The sequence below is a fragment of the Martes martes genome (assembly GCF_963455335.1).
Source record: "Martes martes genome assembly, chromosome: 2".
Classification (NCBI taxonomy): Eukaryota; Metazoa; Chordata; class Mammalia; order Carnivora; family Mustelidae; genus Martes; species Martes martes.
The window spans coordinates 70,503,746-70,521,682 of NC_137889.1; the positions used below are offsets into that span (position 1 = coordinate 70,503,746).

The following is a 17,937-nucleotide window of genomic DNA, read 5'->3' on the forward strand; positions in this document are numbered from 1 at the left end:
ACTGCATAGGGGATTCAGCCAGCACCCCATCCTTCCACACTGTTCAAGGGTCAACTGTATAATTAATTATATTAATGGATTACTTAACATAAACCATCCTGTATACCTTAAGTAGATTCTTTTTGTTCATGACATATTATTTTAAGGTAATTACATATTTTAGAATTTTTGTATTAATACTTGCAAGAGTCATTTGCAGTTCCTTTTGGTTGTGGGAAATTATTGTTGGATTTTGTCATCATTACGGTCCCTTTATAAAAAATAATTGGAAGTTTCTTCCATTGCCATTGTCTGTAACAGGGACCATCAATCTTTTTCTGTAAGAGCCAAGTAGTAAAAATTTCAGTGTCGGGTAGACTATTTGGTTTGTCATACAGCTACTCAACTCTGCCTTAGTATTGCAGAAGCAGCCATTGGTGTTACATAGACAAATAAGTGTGACTGTTTTGATACAACTTTATCTATAAAAACAGGAAGAGGGCTGGACTTGGACATGAGCACAAAAAAAAAAAAAAAAAGATCCAAAATGCTTGTTATAAAAAATGCTTATAGCAAATAATTTGAAATAGTCTAAATAATCACTAATAAGGAAATAGCTAAAAATATTGTGTTTCTCTATACTATGTAGCATATGTAGCACTTAAACACAATTTGAAAATAAAAGTTCCATTTCTAAAGCCATTCGACAAAACAATATCTGATTTATTAAAGACGTAAAGGTCAAAAAATAGGATGCACCCTAATAATTAATATCCACAATTCATAAAGAATTTGGCAAATTAAGAAATAAAAGATCAAAGCCCAAGAGAAAAATGGGGAAAGAATATGAATATAGCTGTTTACAAGGGAGGAAAACACATATATGGCTAGTAAATACAACTGTATGATACCTTATGGATTATAAAGAGTCAATACAGTGAGAAAAAAGACATCAAATTCCTAAGTTCTTTGACTAACTTTACTCAGGGGAGAACTATGAATGCATGAATGTCAGATACTTGTTCTTCCTCAAAGAAGAGGAGTAAATAAGAGGCGGGCCAAGAGTCCAGATGTTTTGCTAGTGAAAGTTTCTTCACAAAAATAACAGGAAGCCAGGAGGAAGGCGAATAATAGCATCAAATACTGGTGTGAGCTTGGGCCCTAGGGCCGGTGATACATTGCAAGCACACATAAGAATTGGGAGAGCCAGTTTTGAAATCCATTTGCCAATTTTGTTACTTTAAAATATGCATATCTAGGGTTCCTGGGTGCTCAGAAGGTTAAGTGGTTAAGTGTCTGCCTTTGGCTCAGGTCATGATCCCCGGGTCCTCCTGGGATGAGCTCCACATGGGGCTCCCTGCTGAGGAGCTTCTCCCTGTCCTGATTCTCCTTCTCACACTCCTCCTGCTTGTGGTCCCTCTCTCTCTGTCAAATAAATAAATGAAATCTTTTTAAAAATAATAATAATGTACATATCCTGTAATAACACATCTTTTATTTTTTGGTATCTACTCTAAGATTACTTACAATGGGCACAAAGAGGCATATGCAAGAATGTTTATTGTAGGAGAATTGTAACAAATAATTTGAAAGAGTGTAATCATTAATAAGGAAGCTGCTAAAAATAAAGAAGTTTCTGTATACTGCACTGTGGACAGTAGATAGCACTTTAAAGAATTAAATGTAGCTTCATGTATCAGTATGGAAATATGCCCCAATTATCAAATGATTAATACAGTAGTACTGAATAAAAAGGCATTTCCATATATTAAAATAACACTATTTCTCTAAAATTCAAGGAAAAATATGGAAGGATGTATACCAAGCTGATGGCAGTACGGGCAACTAAGAGTTGATGGGCATTCAGCATATGACAGTGGGTCATTTCCAGGATTGTTTCTACTTTTTGGCTGTTGTAAATGCTTGTATGAATATTTGTGTACAAGCTTTTATTTGCAGACCCATATTCTTTTGAGTGTATAGCTGGGAGTAGAATTGCTGCAGCATCTGGTAATTCTGTGTTTAACTTTCTGAGGAAGCAAGGAACATTACATTTTCAGTGAAGAAAAGTGTTACTTGTATGATTAGAAATAAAAACTTTGAAAATCAAAAATAGAAAAATTTTCAAAATTTAAAACTGAAAAAATAAAAAATTATTTAAATTTGAGAAGCATTAAAAAGAATTAAGAAAACAAAAACTGCTTATAAGCCAAACTTGCAGAGATAAGTTACTGGTAGGGTTGTTTTTTGTTTTTTGTTGTTGTTTTTATTGCAGTATAGTTGACACAAAATGTTACATTTGTTTCTGACAGCTCTGTACTTTATACTGTGTTATCACCAGTGTAGCTATCATTTATCACCATACAACACTGTTACAATACCCTTGACTATATTCCCTATGTCTGTGTTCCCTTTATCCCCATGACTAACTTATTCCATAACTGGAACCATAGACCTCTTACTAACTAACCCCTACCCCTGTGCCCATCTTCTCACCGCCCCCTTCCTTCTGGTAACTACCAGTTATTTCTCTGTATTAATGGCTCTGTTTCTGCTTTTGTTTGCTTCATTTGTTTGTTCATTTGGTTTTTAGATCCCACGTATAATATGTGAAATCACATGGTTCTTGTATTTCTTTGTTTCACTTATTTCACTGAGCATGATACCCTCAATGTCCACCTGTGTTGTTGCAGATGGCCAGATCTCATTCCTTGTTATGGCTATATAATATTCCATTTGTGTATATATGGGGATGTGTGTGTGTGTATTCATCTGTCAGTGGACACTTGGGTTTCTTTCAAATCTTGGCTATTGTTTTTGTTTTTTTTTTTAAGATTTTATTTATTTGACAGACAGAGATCACAAGTAGGCAGAGAGGCAGGCAGAGAGAGAGGGGGAAGTAGACTCCCTGCTGAGCAGAGAGCCCGATGCGGGGCTCGATCCCAGGACCCTGGGATCATGACCTGAGCCGAAGGCAGAGGCCTAACCCACTGAGCCACCCAGGCGCCCCCTTGGCTATTGTTAATAATGCTGTAATAAACATAGGGATACAGAGATCTTTTCAAATTAATGTTTCTGTTTTCTCTGGATAAATACCCAGTAATGGAATTACTGGATTATATGATATTTCTTTTTTAATTTCTAGAGGAAACTGTACTGTTTTTTATAGTGGCCAAACCATTTACATCCTCACTAGCAATGCATAAGGCTTCTTTTTTTTTCTTTTTAAGATTTATTTATTTATTTGTCTGGGAGAGAGAGAGAGCACAAGCAGGGGAAGTGTCAGGGAGAAGGAGAAGCAGACTCCCTGCTGAGCAAGGAGCCCAATGTGGGGCTCCATTCCAGGACCCTGGTATCATGACCTGAGTGAAAGGCAGACAGATGCTCGGCCAACTGAACCACCCAGGCCTCCCAAGGATTCCCTTTTTGTCCACAGTTTCATCAACACTTACCTCTTGTCTTTTTGGTGATAGCCATTCTAACAGATATGAGATGATATCTTACTTGGTTTTGATTTGCATTTCTCTGATGATTAGTGACGGTGAGCATCTTTTTCTGTGTTTGTTTGAAATCTTTGGACTGTATTCTTCCAGTCTTTAAATTTTTGTTAAAAAAATATATATATAATATATGAATTTAATTCCAGCTTTATTGAGATAAAAACTGTCAGTTCTTCTTTACCTTTTTTCCTCAATTCAGTCTCTTTTAGTGTTAAAACTTTTTGGTGCATATCATTGTATATTTTATACTGTGCTACATACCATTTTTTGAAACCTAACATCATTTAAAGCAAATTGATCTGTAGATTACTTTGCTTAATAAAATATTTTATTTATAAATTTATCTATTTTATTAATTTATTGTATTTATTTTACTTATAAAATATATTATTTATATTATAAATAGGTTGCAATATATATTAAATAAATATATAAATATTTATGTTTCTACTTTGTTTACTTAAGTATATTATTTTATTTATATAATATATATTAGATATATTTATTTACATTTAATTTATTTATAGACTGTCATTCCACAGTATTTCACATAGATTTCTGTTTCATTTTTTTAACAGCTGCATAATATTTTATAGTATTAGTATACTACAGTTTTATATTCTCTGCTATTAAGGGGCATTTTGATTGCTTAAAGTAGTGGTTCTCAAATACTAGCAAAGATTAGAATTACTTTGATATTTATTAAAATAAATTGCTGGGCTTTATCCCCCAAAGCTTCCAATTGATAGGTCCGGGGTAGGCCCTGAGCAATTTGCATTTTGAACAAGCTTCTGTGTGTTCCTAATGTCTAGGGAACACATTTTGGGAACCATAGTTATAAGAAGCAGTGAGGCTGGTTTTTGTGACTGATTAGTGGTTATGATTGAAGGTTTTAACAGGGTAAAAAATACAATGTACTTATGAAAGAGAAAAAAAATATATATATATCCACACACATAAATGAGGAAAATATTTGGAAGAGGGACCACAGCATGCTAGTGAACTTGTGCTCCTTTTTTTTTTTTTTTTTTTAAATTTAAGAGTGCTTTTATTTCTAGTAAATTGTATTTCTACTGATGTATTCTTCTGGGCAGGATGGAAGATAGGATCACTGTTCAGCAAAATGAAGTTTCTGAAGATGAAATCCCAAGGAATGTGGACCACCTTAGTGAAATCGATATAAGTAAGCCTCATGTTAAATACTGTGCTTTTCTCAGTATCACATAGAGCTTAAGTACTGTATAGACTTATCACAAAATCTTTCCTTTATACCACAGGACCTGAAATAGGTGATTCTCAGCACCCTAAATGTGATGTAGATAAACCTGTGCAACCAGAGCCATTTTTCCATAGAGTGGTTCTTTCAAAACACTTGAACGTAGTCTCTCAAATTCAGTCAGTTCTGTGTTCACCAGAAGAATCCTTTCCGCTTCGATCTCGCTCTGATTCACCACCAAAAAATAAAAACCAGAGTTCCTTGCTGATCGGACTTTCAACTGGTCTATTTGATGCAAACAACCCAAAGGCAAGTATGCACCTCCAATGGAAAATATCTGTTTTAGTAACATTTCTTATTTATTGTTTTTCTTTAATAAACCATAATACTGAGTTTTAAACTCTTACACACACACATAAACAAAAAGAACAAAAAACTTCCATCTTTTTCTCTGGGATTCTGAAAAGAAATTGCCATTGAGAGTACAATTGAGTACACTGAGAGTACCATTAGGACAAAAACTATTTCATTGGCTCCTTGTTCAGGATTCTTTTTATAGGATCTACTTTTATTTAAGTAAAAGATCGCTCTTATACCATTTCCCTTCCTCACTACTCAATCCAACTTCCATTTTTCATATAAGACTAAACTTAAGCAATATATTTTAAAGAGACAGAAATGTGTTTGCCTAATTTGATATAGAAAGGGTAATAGATATTCATATGCACTTTCTGGCAAAAAGTTTTCAAACGTCTTTTTTCACTTGGTATTTTTGAAAATATGTAACCACTTTTTTCTTATTAAAAAATTACAATATTATCTCTATAGAAAATTTAAAGATATAAAGAAATCACTTATTTTGTTAGATTTTATATATGTAAGTATTACATATATAAAACTTTTTGTTAAAATAGAATATTATGCATATTTTTATAACCTTTTCTGTTAATATGTACTATAAAATTATTACAAATGTTAATATTATAAATTATTACAAAAATAGCATTTTGTCATATCATCAAGTAATCTCATATCATCTAGAATCACAAATTCCATTAAGCTGCTATGCTATATATAATTTTTTTAACTAATCTGTTTTTATTGTTGGGCCTTTAGGTTCCAGTTTTTGTTATAGTAACCACCTATACCTGTATCTTTGACAATAGCCACAATTATTTTCATAAAATAAATTTCTGTAAGTGGAGTTCAAAGTTATATTGGATATTGCCTGATTTGCCTTTAAGAAATAGCTTATAATGCCTCAATAGTATGTAAGAGTCTGTACTCTAAAAAGCACCAACTGTTATCATTCACTTAAAAATTTTTATATTTAGTGAGTAATGATATATTTTTTTAAATTTGTGTTTCTGTGTTTACCAGTGAGGTTGAACATTTTTCATGTATGTAAGCCTACATGGGAATGAATTACCTGAATTCTTTTATCCTTTTTAAATATGTCATTTTGATTTTCAATTTAATTTTCAAATTGGATCTGTTTTATTTTTTGGAGTGTTTTCTTACGCTTATTTTAAATGTAGAGATTGTTAAATTCTCCCACTTGTCTAATAGCAGTCAAGTTTTCAAAGATAATGAACTGTGAAAACAAATTTATGATCTTCAGAATTTGAGAATAAGGCCTATTTATGTTACAGACAAAGATTATCCTATAATTCATGTACTTTCTTTTGTAGTAGAGGTATATAGTTAACTGTCTTTAGCCCAGAGCTTTTGAATAACATATCTGTGTATACATTCCTTGCATAATACATTTTATTATTTTATTTTCTTTCATGACCTTAGTTCAGCCTTAATAGTTCTACAGAAGTACTTACTTGGGAAGTAAGCGCAACAAAGCAGATCTCCTCTGAGGGAGAGGGGCAAGGAAAAAAAAAAAACGTAGAAAATGAAAGCAATTTGTAGCTATTTAAGGCAAGGGCAGAAGGCCATACCTGTCTATCCCTTAAATCTTTGAGGTCATGAGGGGAGCCTAGGTGGCTCAGTTGGTTAAGCATCTGCCTTCTGCTTGGGTCATAATCCCAGGGTCCTGGGATAGAGTCCCCCAGCAGGCTCTCTGCTCAGTGGGGAGCCTACTTCTTCTCCCTCTGCCTGCTGCTCCCCCTGCTTGTGTTCTCTCTCTCTGTAAAATAAATAAAAATCTTTAAAAACAAAAACAAAAACAAAAAAGCTTTGAGGTCATGAGAGTTCATCACTGGGCCAAAATGGTGACCTTGAAATATGAAGAAAAGGTAGAAATTACTTATAACCATTTAAATAATCTGTTTACTAAATGGAGTAATTTGAGCTCTTACAAAGATTTTTGTTAAAATTCTTTTTTAAAATGTTGTTGCACTACTTGTCTTCTTTTTTTATTAAAGGAAATTCTCCTGGTACTTTGAATCCTAACCTCTCTCACCTTCTCAAGAATTCCCTCCTTTTATTTTTCTTTGGTCACACTAGCTTGTATCATCAACTTTCTTCTCTATAATGGATCATTTCCTCAACATACATATTCTAGTAAGTCCAATCATAATTAGCAAACTTCTGTTGAGAACATGTCCTTCTCTGGCTACTGTCCCACCCCTTTCTCTGCTCCCTTTTACAACCAAACATCTTGAATATGTTGTATATTTATAGTCTCCACTTCCATTCACTTCCAAATACATTACAACGTGACTTTTAGCCCACTCCTCCATTAAAACTGCTTTTGTCAAATCAATTACTAGAACATTGCCTAATTCCCACTACCTTTTTTTCTCTTACCTTTCTTGACTTTTCTTCTTCCAGCATAGTTGATATACACTTAATTTTTAAAATCATTTTATCTCTTGGCTTTCTTTGGATCATATTTTCCTCTGCACTCATAAGTCACCCTTTAGTCTCCTTTACTGGTGGCTACTACTCTAACAGATCTCTTTAAAAGAATGTGTCTTCTTCTGTCATCGTGTAAAATATCCTGTAAATGTCAAGGATTAAGCCAAATTGGTTGATAGTGCTGTTCAAGTCTTCTTTATCTTTACTATTTTTTTGTCTATCTAGTTATATCATTTTTTGAGAAAAAACTATATAATTATCTATCTTTTCATTTGTGTCAATTTTTGTTCCATGTATTTTGAAACTTTGTTACTGAGTGAATAAAAGTTTAGTATTACTATACCTTCTGGATGAATTGATAGGTTTATTATTATGAAAGGTCCCTTTTTGTTTGATAGTGTTGTTCATCTTCTGTGTCTTACTAATTTTCTTTCTACTTATCAGTTACTGGAAAAGGAGTATTGAAATTTCTAGTCAATCGAATGCAAATTAATAATCTTTATATCTTCTTCTTTTTTTTTTTAAAGATTTTATTTATTTATTTGACAGACAGATCACAAGTAGGCAGAGAGGCAGGCAGAGAGAAGGGAGGAAGCAGGCTCCCCGCTGAGCAGAGAGCCCGATGCGGGGCTCGATCCCAGGATGCCGGGATCATGACCCGAGCCAAGGCAGCGGCTTTAACCCACTGAGCCACCCAGGCGCCCCATCTTTATATCTTCTTGATAATTGCTTTCTTTATCATTATGAAATGACTCTCCTTATTCTTGGTCATATCACCTGTTCTAAAATCTATTTTTTCTGATTGTAATATAGCCATTCTAGCTTTCTGTTGATTATTATCTGTTAAGGATACACACACATTATTTTACATTATTTTACACACACACATACACACACACATTAACTTGTAATCGCACTGACTTTGATGTAAAGTAGATTTTTTTTTTGTAGCTGTCACATTATCAGGTCTTGCTTTTTAGTCAGTCTGACAACCTCGTTTATTTAAAGTGATTAGGCCATTTACTTTTTTTTTTGGCCATTTACTTTTCATGTAATTTTTGATATATTATTGGTATGATTAACTTTGAACCTACCATTTTGTTATTTGTTTTCTATTTGTCTCATCACTTTTTCTGTTCTTATTTTACTTTTATTCTCCCTTCTTTTGGATTGAGTATTTTTAACATTTTGTTTTATCTCTATTATTTGCCAGTATAGATCTTTTTAAAAACTTAGTTGTAATTTTCAGCTCTCAAGATGCAATTTTAGCTTTTTACAGTCTCCCTTCAAATAATATTACATTACTTCACATATGACTTAAGAACCTTTTCACAGTGTATTTCCATTTCCACCCTCTTGTCTATTGTTTTGGCATTGCTCTCTTATATTTTGTGTCCACATGTTACACACACCACAATAAATTGTTAGTGTTTTTGCTTTAAACATTATCAGGAATAACAGAAATAGCCCTTGTCTACCAATCTGTGGTTCTCTTCATTTTTGAGAAAAAGTAGAACTTAACCCAAAACAAAAACACCTAAAATATTTATCAAAGAAGACTGTGCACATGAAACATTTTTAATATAGGACAGATAGCTGTTGGACTGATGAGTGCATATACCCATTTCCATGCCAAGAGGAAAATTACCAAATTACATACCTCTTGAAATTTCTTTCTACTGTATTATTTTACATTAGGTTAGGAAAGCTATTATAATTAGTGAAAGGAATAAACTAAAATTGAGATTTCTTTTTAGCCAGGATGAAAATTTATCTCAGCCTAACAAAGGTTGCATCTTTATATAGAGTCCCCTTGAATTTAAGTGTATAATTCATATGTGCTCTATATTTTTATTGATTAGCATTTATCTGGAGAAACTGTTACCATATGCGTATTTTGAACACTATTGGTTTATAATATACATGATTCAAATAATAAGTCAAGCATAAATTCTGCTGACAATGGGAGATTCAGCAAAAGATATACTTTCAGTACCATCATTAATGTTTTAACAAGCAACCTATCTACCCATCTTGTAGTTCATAACCATCTTTTTCTTGTGCTATAATATGTAAATTATGTTCAAATAGTGGAAATCTATCCTCTTTTATTCTCAAAAACAGATTGTACCAATTAAATTGGCAAAGTATATAAATTTTCATTAATGTGCTAAACATTATGTTTTCTTCATAGTCTCCAATCTGGTGTAGGATTCTTACCAGGGCCTTAGGAGTTACGTTTCAAATCTCACAGGTTCCTTTAGGTTTATTAACCAAATTCTGAGACTTATGTATATAAACATTTGTTTGATCATCCTGCCTATCCATCACATTCTAATTGGTGATAGGTTGATGGACAGGGGCACTTTCTTCTGTTCCTGGTCTTACCCAAACAAACCTAATTCAAGAAAATTAGGTTCTAATCTTAGATGAGTCACCTCTGGAACTTCTAACTCTGAATATATGATATAAAATAAAAAATTAGTATTAGCTCTTTCTAATTTTTTATTTCATTTTTATTTTCTAATAATCTTACTCCTACTAAGAAATCTGCTGACTTTTTTAGATGTTGAGGACATGTTCACTTCCAGATCTCTCAAAATTGTTCAGAACATTGATGGACGTTCCCACTGTAGGAGATGTATGTCAAGACAATCTTGAAATAGATGAAATTGAAGATGAGCATATTAAAGAAGGACCTTCTGATTCTGAAGACATGTGAGCATGATGTCATTAATAAATACTAGCAGTAACAGAATTTCTGAGTTTATGTGAACTTTGGAGATGTAACTCACCTAGACAGTTTTAAAAAATTATCTGTAACTGTTATTTCACCACTCTTTTATCTTTTTACAACATATTTAAAGTACATTCATGTAAGTTTTGATATGTATATTAGTCTCTAAGTAATATAATGACTGCCCCTCACTTGAGGAATATGAGTGTGCTTTCTGTCATATTCAGCACTGAGCATCTAGCACATTGACTTGTCCATGGTACGTGTTTAATAAATATTGCTTAAATGAAAGAATATTAGCAGAATAATGACTGTTTAACAGTTTAACACCACATGATACAGGGATTGCAATGGAAAATTGTGAGATATGAACAATTCTACAGTTCCCCAGGGAAAAGACCAGAAAGCCTCTACATCTCTCTCCTGCTATGTATGATTTCGAAACCATGACAGTGGGAAGTTAGCAGGTAGACTAGTTGTTTTGTTTGCATGTGTGTGGGCACATGTGTGTTCTGCATGTAATTTAATTGCTTTCACAAAATTCCTTTCTTCATGATTCATGGGGAATTTAGAATCTACAAGGCAAATTTAACCAACCCTTCTGAGAACTGTAGGAAGTGATAGCCCCTTGGACAGGACAAGTCAGCCCTCTAACCCCCTTAGACAAATGTTACCCAATATGGGGGGAAAATAAAGTGTTCGAGAAGGTATAATGTATTCAGATCCCCAGGAAAATATGACATAAAATATTGGGATTTTTATGATTTATTTTCTGATATTTTTGAACTTAAGTTTCTACATTTTACGTCTTTTAATAGAAAAAAACTGTCAGTCTCATGATTTTTCCCCCTGTGTAATAGTTGAGCCAGAGCCACTGTATCTGGCACTATTTTCTGGTATTATGTTTGTTTGTTTTTCTTAAAGTCTTGCCTCTTGTTTCTTAAATTTTTAACCAAACTGTATCTACTAAAGGTTTTGTCCCCCTTTTTTTTGTCTCATACTGTTCTTTATATTTTTGCTAGTGTCCTCAGATTTTGCAGGAAGTTACCCTTTTATCCTTGTTTTCTTCTGCTTAGCTGTAGTCATCAGCACTTCATGTGTTTTTATTGAGCCTCTTGGGGAACATGACAACATATCAGCACCTTTGTGGTTGACAGAGTGCTAGGTACAGTTTTTCCTCTAAGTGTTTATAAAGTCATCAGTTTTTATCTGACTGCACAGCAACTTGTTTGTGGCTTGTGTTCTTTTAATTACTAGTTGATGACAGAATTTTATTTTAAAATTTAAGTTTATAAGCTTTTAATATTAACTTAAAATTTTGAAAACCGAGTTATTTTTTAAAGTAAATTAGTCCGTATCACAAAATTTTCCTTGGGATTTTTTCTTTTTCTTTCTTTCTTTCTTTCTTTTTTTTTTTTTTTTGGTCCAAACTTCACTCAAGGTCATACAATAAAATCTACTAAAATGTGAATTCAAGGCCAGATTTTAAAACAGACCTTTTAAAAAAAGATGTTAATCTTATACTTTTCTTATAATGGCAGACTTGGCAGCCCCATTTACTTTAATACCATCTGTGCTGGGCACTAATTCCTCTGGGTTGGCCATAGTAAGATTTTGTCAACAGATTATTTAATCATTGTTGTAATGGTACATAGCAGATGTGCATATTATATTAGTCTTGTAATTAAATATAAAGTTAAATGTTACTAATAGGGTGATCCATAAGATTAGACATATTCTCTCATTCTAATTAGATGCTTTGCTTTTCTATACCTGCTACAAAGTCGGAGTGAAGAAGTTTGTATACATAAATACTAAATAAAGATATTTCTACTTTAAAAGAGTATTTTCTTTTCCATTAATGGGAATTTTATTTAAGATCTTGTATAATACCATTTCTATATTAGTTTTCAGTAAATACTTATTGACTGGAATCTGAACTTGAAGGCTTTAATCAGCTTTTATGTTCTATTCAGCATCGCTTTTCTGGTGGATGAAATCCTCAACATGGTACATAATCTCTTTCAGAAGACTTCACTTATCTAAAATTTCAATTAACTCTTAATCTACAGACTTTTCCCTTTGCATGCCACTTTAGTAGAAGGAGGCAACTTAAGAGAAATAAAGTTGATGAGTACATTCTTGGGGTATTGTAGAAGTGATGAGAAGACCTAGATTTCAATCTTTATTTGCTATTTATTGATTATATAACCTTGAGCAAATTATTTAAACACTTTAATTCTGTGTCCGTATCTCTAAAATGAGTTATGAGTTATGTGTAGATAAAATTTTGGTAATAGGCTAAAACTGCTTAATAAACTAAAGTACTATATAAATCAAGGGTATTATTTATATAAATTAATTAATTCCAGCATCTGTAATCCCTTGAAAGTAAAATTAATATCCTGAGCAATGCCTTGGAAACAGGATAATCCAGTGAAGATTATTATGGTTAGTATATTCTAATTACTCAGTAAAGTCCATTTGTTATGTATTTTAGAAATGTTTTCAAGAATAAGCATCTAAAGATAAGATTTCTGATGACTATTTTATTTACTAGGTCATACTATTCACCTGAACATACAATTCCATAAGTATTTCCATTTCTGAAAGTTCAAATGTCTAATGAGTGTTTATATGGAAAGCCTTTCATATAGTATACTACTATTATACATCCACACAAAGATTTTACTAAATGTTCAAAATTACATAGAAGAAAAATATTTGAATATTCAGTATTCTTTTTAGAAAGCATGTAAAAAAAATCTCTTTAGTCCAGCCCCTTAAAATACTGAAACAGTCTTTCAAAATTTAAGCAATGAATAATATTGATAGTTACGTTATTCTCTTTTAGCAGATCAGGATCATTTTAAACAAGTTCATCTTCCAGCTTATGTATTCCAGAATATGTGTCATGTGCTATATTTATAATTGTATTAATCTTCAGTTACTTGTTAAAAACCACTTTGTAGGTTTTTTCAGATTTCTTTTTATCTACTATTAGTACTTTTAAGCAGAAAGGAGTACATGTATATTGAAGTAAAATTTCAAAATAAGGTGACATTTTGGTAATGTTTAGTTTAATTTTTTAAAATTTCAGTGTTTTTGAAGAAACTGACACAGATTTACAAGAGCTTCAGGCCTCTATGGAACAGTTACTTAGGGAACAACCTGGTGAAGAATACAGCGAGGAGGAAGAATCAGTCTTAAAGAACAGTGACATAGAGCAGACTGCAAATGGGACAGATCTGGCAGATGAGGATGACAATCCCAGCAGTGAAAGTGCCCTAAATGAAGAATGGCACTCAGGTACATGGTCATGATCGTGGGGCTTTTTTTTTCCCCCCCAGTGTATACACATATTTCAGTTAGAGTGTATTTTTCTGGTACCTGATAGGAAGTTTTCTAATTTAAATAAAACTGAAGTATCCTTTCTGTCTCTGACTTTTATTCATTCTTTTTCTTTTCACACAAATGCCCATATACATTTGTTCCATTTCTTTCCCATTAAATTTTGGAAATGCTTTTGAAACATTTTTATTGTTTTCTTATCTTTCTTGACTTATTTTTCTAGTACTAAAGATAACAAAGTGCTTGGACATGTACATGACATAAAACATATATAGCATTTATAGTACTTTCTAAATGCTTTACTGAAGTTTTATAATATGTAGCATAAGTCATCTGCCTCCTGCATGCTTTTTCATGTTTTAGCTCATGTTTAGTGTCAGATTTTTAAACACAGTTATGGTTGGTTTGCTGCAGCACAGAACATATGGGTATGCTTTTTTCATTTTTTACTCCGTTAGAATGTTTTTAATCTGGTTTACTGTTTAAGTCTATAAAAGAAAAGATTCCCAAAGTAACAGTCTTGTTAAGACATTTGTATATACATTGATTTCCTCCATATAAGACAATAATTGTAATAACAAAACCTTATATTGTAAGTACAAGTAGTCTTTCAGTGACATCACTCATCAAAAAGAATTTTAGTCTGTTAGGGTAAGAATTATTTTATTCATTCTTTTTTTATTTTTTAAAGATTTTATTTATTCTTTTTAGTCATAAAATATCTTCTTTTAATTTCTGTTTTTTAGATAACAGTGATGGTGAAATTGCTAGTGAATGTGAATACGATAGTGTCTTTAACCATTTAGAGGAACTGAGACTTCACCTGGAGCGGGAAATAGGCTTTGAAAAATTCTTTGAGGTTTATGAGAAAATAAAAGTAAGTAAAATGTCAATTGAAAAACGTTTTAAGTTTGGGGCATCCAGTTCATGATCTCGGGGGTCATGAGTCCAAGCCCCACCTTGGATGTGAAGCCTACTTTATTTTTTTTTTTTTTTTTTTTTTTTTTTAAAGATTTTATTTATTTATTTGTCAGAGAGAGAGAGAGGGAGAGAGAGCGAACAAGCACAGGCAGGCAGAGTGGCAGGCAGAGGCAGAGGGAGAAGCAGGCTCCCTGCTGAGCAAGGAGCCCGATGCGGGACTCGATCCCAGGACGCTGGGATCATGACCTGAGCCGAAGGCAGCTGCTTAACCAACTGAGCCACCCAGGCGTCCCTGAAGCCTACTTTAAAAAAAAAAAATTAATTTTGAAATATGCTCTTTTTGAATTATTAGTGAAATGTCAGTGATTTTTATAGGTCATTGGATTTATTATAAATAATAAAGCCTCTAGAGAATGTTAATAATCATATATTTCTATTTGGAAATTTGGTATAGGCTATTCATGAAGATGAAGATGAAAATATTGAGATTTGTTCAACAATAGTTCAGGATATTTTAGGAAATGAACATGAACATCTTTATGCCAAGATTCTTCATTTAGTCATGGCAGATGGAGCCTATCAAGAAGGTAAGATTTCCTGTCTTTATATCTTAAGTAAATGTGCAAAAAACAGGATGACAAATGTAAATTGCTGAGCTTTTTATCACATGCGTTTTGGTGAAATCTATATTAGAATCATATCCCAGTACTTATGAGCAATTGTAAAATTAACCATGTCATATATATTAACTGATTCTATCATTTTTATTGACTTAAGTCCTTTAAGTTCTTATTTTACTTAATTTATAAGTAATATTTGAATGAGTTTTTTTTTTAAAGACTCTTTATTGGACAGCTCTAGAAATTAGAATACTTTCTTATCAATGATGTAGAAGTAAACTTTTAGACATACATGCTTCAGCAATATGTACAATTTCTCCTAAATAATACCAAATATAATCTCTTCCATTCACAGTAAATGGAATTCATTTATAGTGATTTGGATGTAAACCATTTTTATATTTGGAAAATATTTACCTACAGAATCACTTAAAAAATATTAGAACTTTACTGAAAATTATTAAAGTTAAAAATGGTGTTTCCCCTTAAATTTAGTCAAGAGCACTAAACATGGTACCAGACCAGTGGTATAGTCCTGACTCTGTGACAAGCTAGTAATGTGACATTAAGTGATTTAAGTTTCAGTTTCCACTGCTATAAAAGGATGATCACTATTTCAATGTACTATGAATTGTTTTGAAAGTACTTATCAAGTGCTTTTGTAGCCTAGTACTTTATTACTATGGACATTAAAAGACGTAGTCTTTGCTTACATGTTGAATTTGGAAGATGAGACATAAGTATATGAAAGTGTAGAGCTATGTATAAAATGCATATTTTAAAATACTTTTCAGTGCAGTAGGAATTAGACAAGAGAAGCTTGGATTGTAAAAAATGGAAAGAAATGTAGAGCCATAACTTGTCAGAAAACAGTGAAAATTAATGTATGTTAGAGTTAATATTGGAAGCTTCTTATTGAAAATAGTCTTCATTGTATGGAAGTGTTGAATCACTGCATTGTGCACCTGAAACTAATATTACACTGTATGTTAACTAACTGGAATTTAAATTAGAAAATTAGTCTTTGTGATTAGATGCTGTGAAGTGTTTAAAATACATACATAGAGGAAATCGTTGAAGATTTGTGAAGTGAAAGAACTGACAGAATGAAAGAGACGTTTTATAAAGTTCAGTCTCATAGTAGTATGATGGATAACTTGGAGGGTACTAAAATTGCAAATAAGATCTGTTTTGAAGTTGTAGATGCCTTTGGGCACAAGATGGTGAATACCTGGATTTAGCGTTCATACAAGTGGAGCATTAATACTCAGTTCAGGTATTTCGAGCCAGGCTTTCAATAAAAGTATTTGATATATTGACTCATGAAAAATCAGGTTTCCTAAAATCAAATTCAAGAATGTCTTTTATTTTAGGAGCAACTTTACTTAGTTAGGTTATATACTTATTTAATTGACCATAAAGCTCAGCCAAAAAAAAAAAAAAGTTTTTGAGTTGGTTAAATGTAAGTAAAAATCTTCTAAAAACTCTAATAGTTATTGTTAAGTCAAAACCAGAAAATCATCAGGTCCAGTGAGTACTCTTACCTTATAGATTCAAAAACCACTGCATCTTCTTTAGTATTCTTACCTTAACAAAATAACTATAGAGGAAATGTTGGGGTCATTAGCAACAAGTAATGGATTTAATATATGCCAGTAATTAGTACTGCATATGTTATTAATTGTGATTTTCTTTAGCCCGTTTAATAATTAAGATGATCACAAATAGGCAAAAACAGAATAATGTTTCATATGTATGGTAGTGCTATAAAATCTAGCAAAAGAAACCTAAAGGAGCTCCTTTCTTTTCTTTTTAATTTTTTTATTTGACTTAAGTTGACACACAATTTTATATTAGTTTCAGGTGTATAGCATACTGACTTGACAAGTTTATACTTTATGCTATGCTCACCACAAATATAGCTACCATCTGTCACCATACAATACTATTACATCATTAATTATATTCCTTATACTATGCCTTTTCTTCCCTTGATTTGGTAATTCCATAACTGGTAGCCTGTATCCCCAACTCCTCTTCACCCATTTTGCCTGTCCTCTCAACCTTGTCTCTGGCAACCATTAGTTTGTTTTCTGTATTTGTAAGTCTGGTTCTGCTTTTTGTTTCCTTATTCTCTTTATTTTTAGATTCTACACATGAGTGGAATATGATATTCCTCTTTCTCAGTCTGACTTAGTTTACTTAGCAAAATAACTCTGGTTCCATTTATGTTGTCACAAAGGACCCACTCTCATCCTTTTTTTATGGCTGTGTGATATTCCACACACATACAACATCATATCCATTCATATATTGATGAACACTTAGGTTGCTTCCATATCTTGGCTATTGTTAATGCTGCAATAAACATAGGGATGCATATATCTTTTCGAATTTGTGTCTTCTTCTTCTTCTTTTTTTTTTTTGGGTAAATACCCGGTAGTGGAATTGTTCTATCAAATGGTATTTCTATTTGTAAATTTTTGAAGAGCTTCCATTACTGTTTTCCACAATGGCTGTGCCAGTTTACTTTCTACCAGCAGTGTGTGAGAATTCCTTTTTCTCTATATCCTCACCAGTACTTGTTATTTCTTGTCTTTTTGATATTAGCCATTCTCACTTATGTAAGATAATATCTCATTATGGATTTGCATTTCTCCAATGATTAGTGATATTGAACATCTTATCATGTGCTTGTCAGCTATTTATATGTCTTCTTTGGAAAAATGTCTATTTATATTCTCTGCCCATTTTAAAATCAGATTATTTGGGTTTTTGGTTTTTTTGGTTTGGGGTTGTATA

General features: G+C 32.3%; 1 protein-coding gene across 1 annotated transcript in view; it reads left to right on the forward strand.

Moving 5' to 3' along the window:
* Positions 1-17,937, forward strand: part of NEK1 (NIMA related kinase 1) — a 206,528-nt gene that overhangs the window by 171,574 nt on the left and 17,017 nt on the right. The window contains exons 29-34 of the mRNA XM_080796317.1: positions 4,574-4,662; positions 4,757-5,004; positions 10,073-10,224; positions 13,344-13,552; positions 14,341-14,471; positions 14,970-15,102. Of these exons, the coding sequence (XP_080652443.1) occupies positions 4,574-4,662; positions 4,757-5,004; positions 10,073-10,224; positions 13,344-13,552; positions 14,341-14,471; positions 14,970-15,102 (962 nt within the window). The remainder of the gene's footprint in view (positions 1-4,573; positions 4,663-4,756; positions 5,005-10,072; positions 10,225-13,343; positions 13,553-14,340; positions 14,472-14,969; positions 15,103-17,937) is intronic.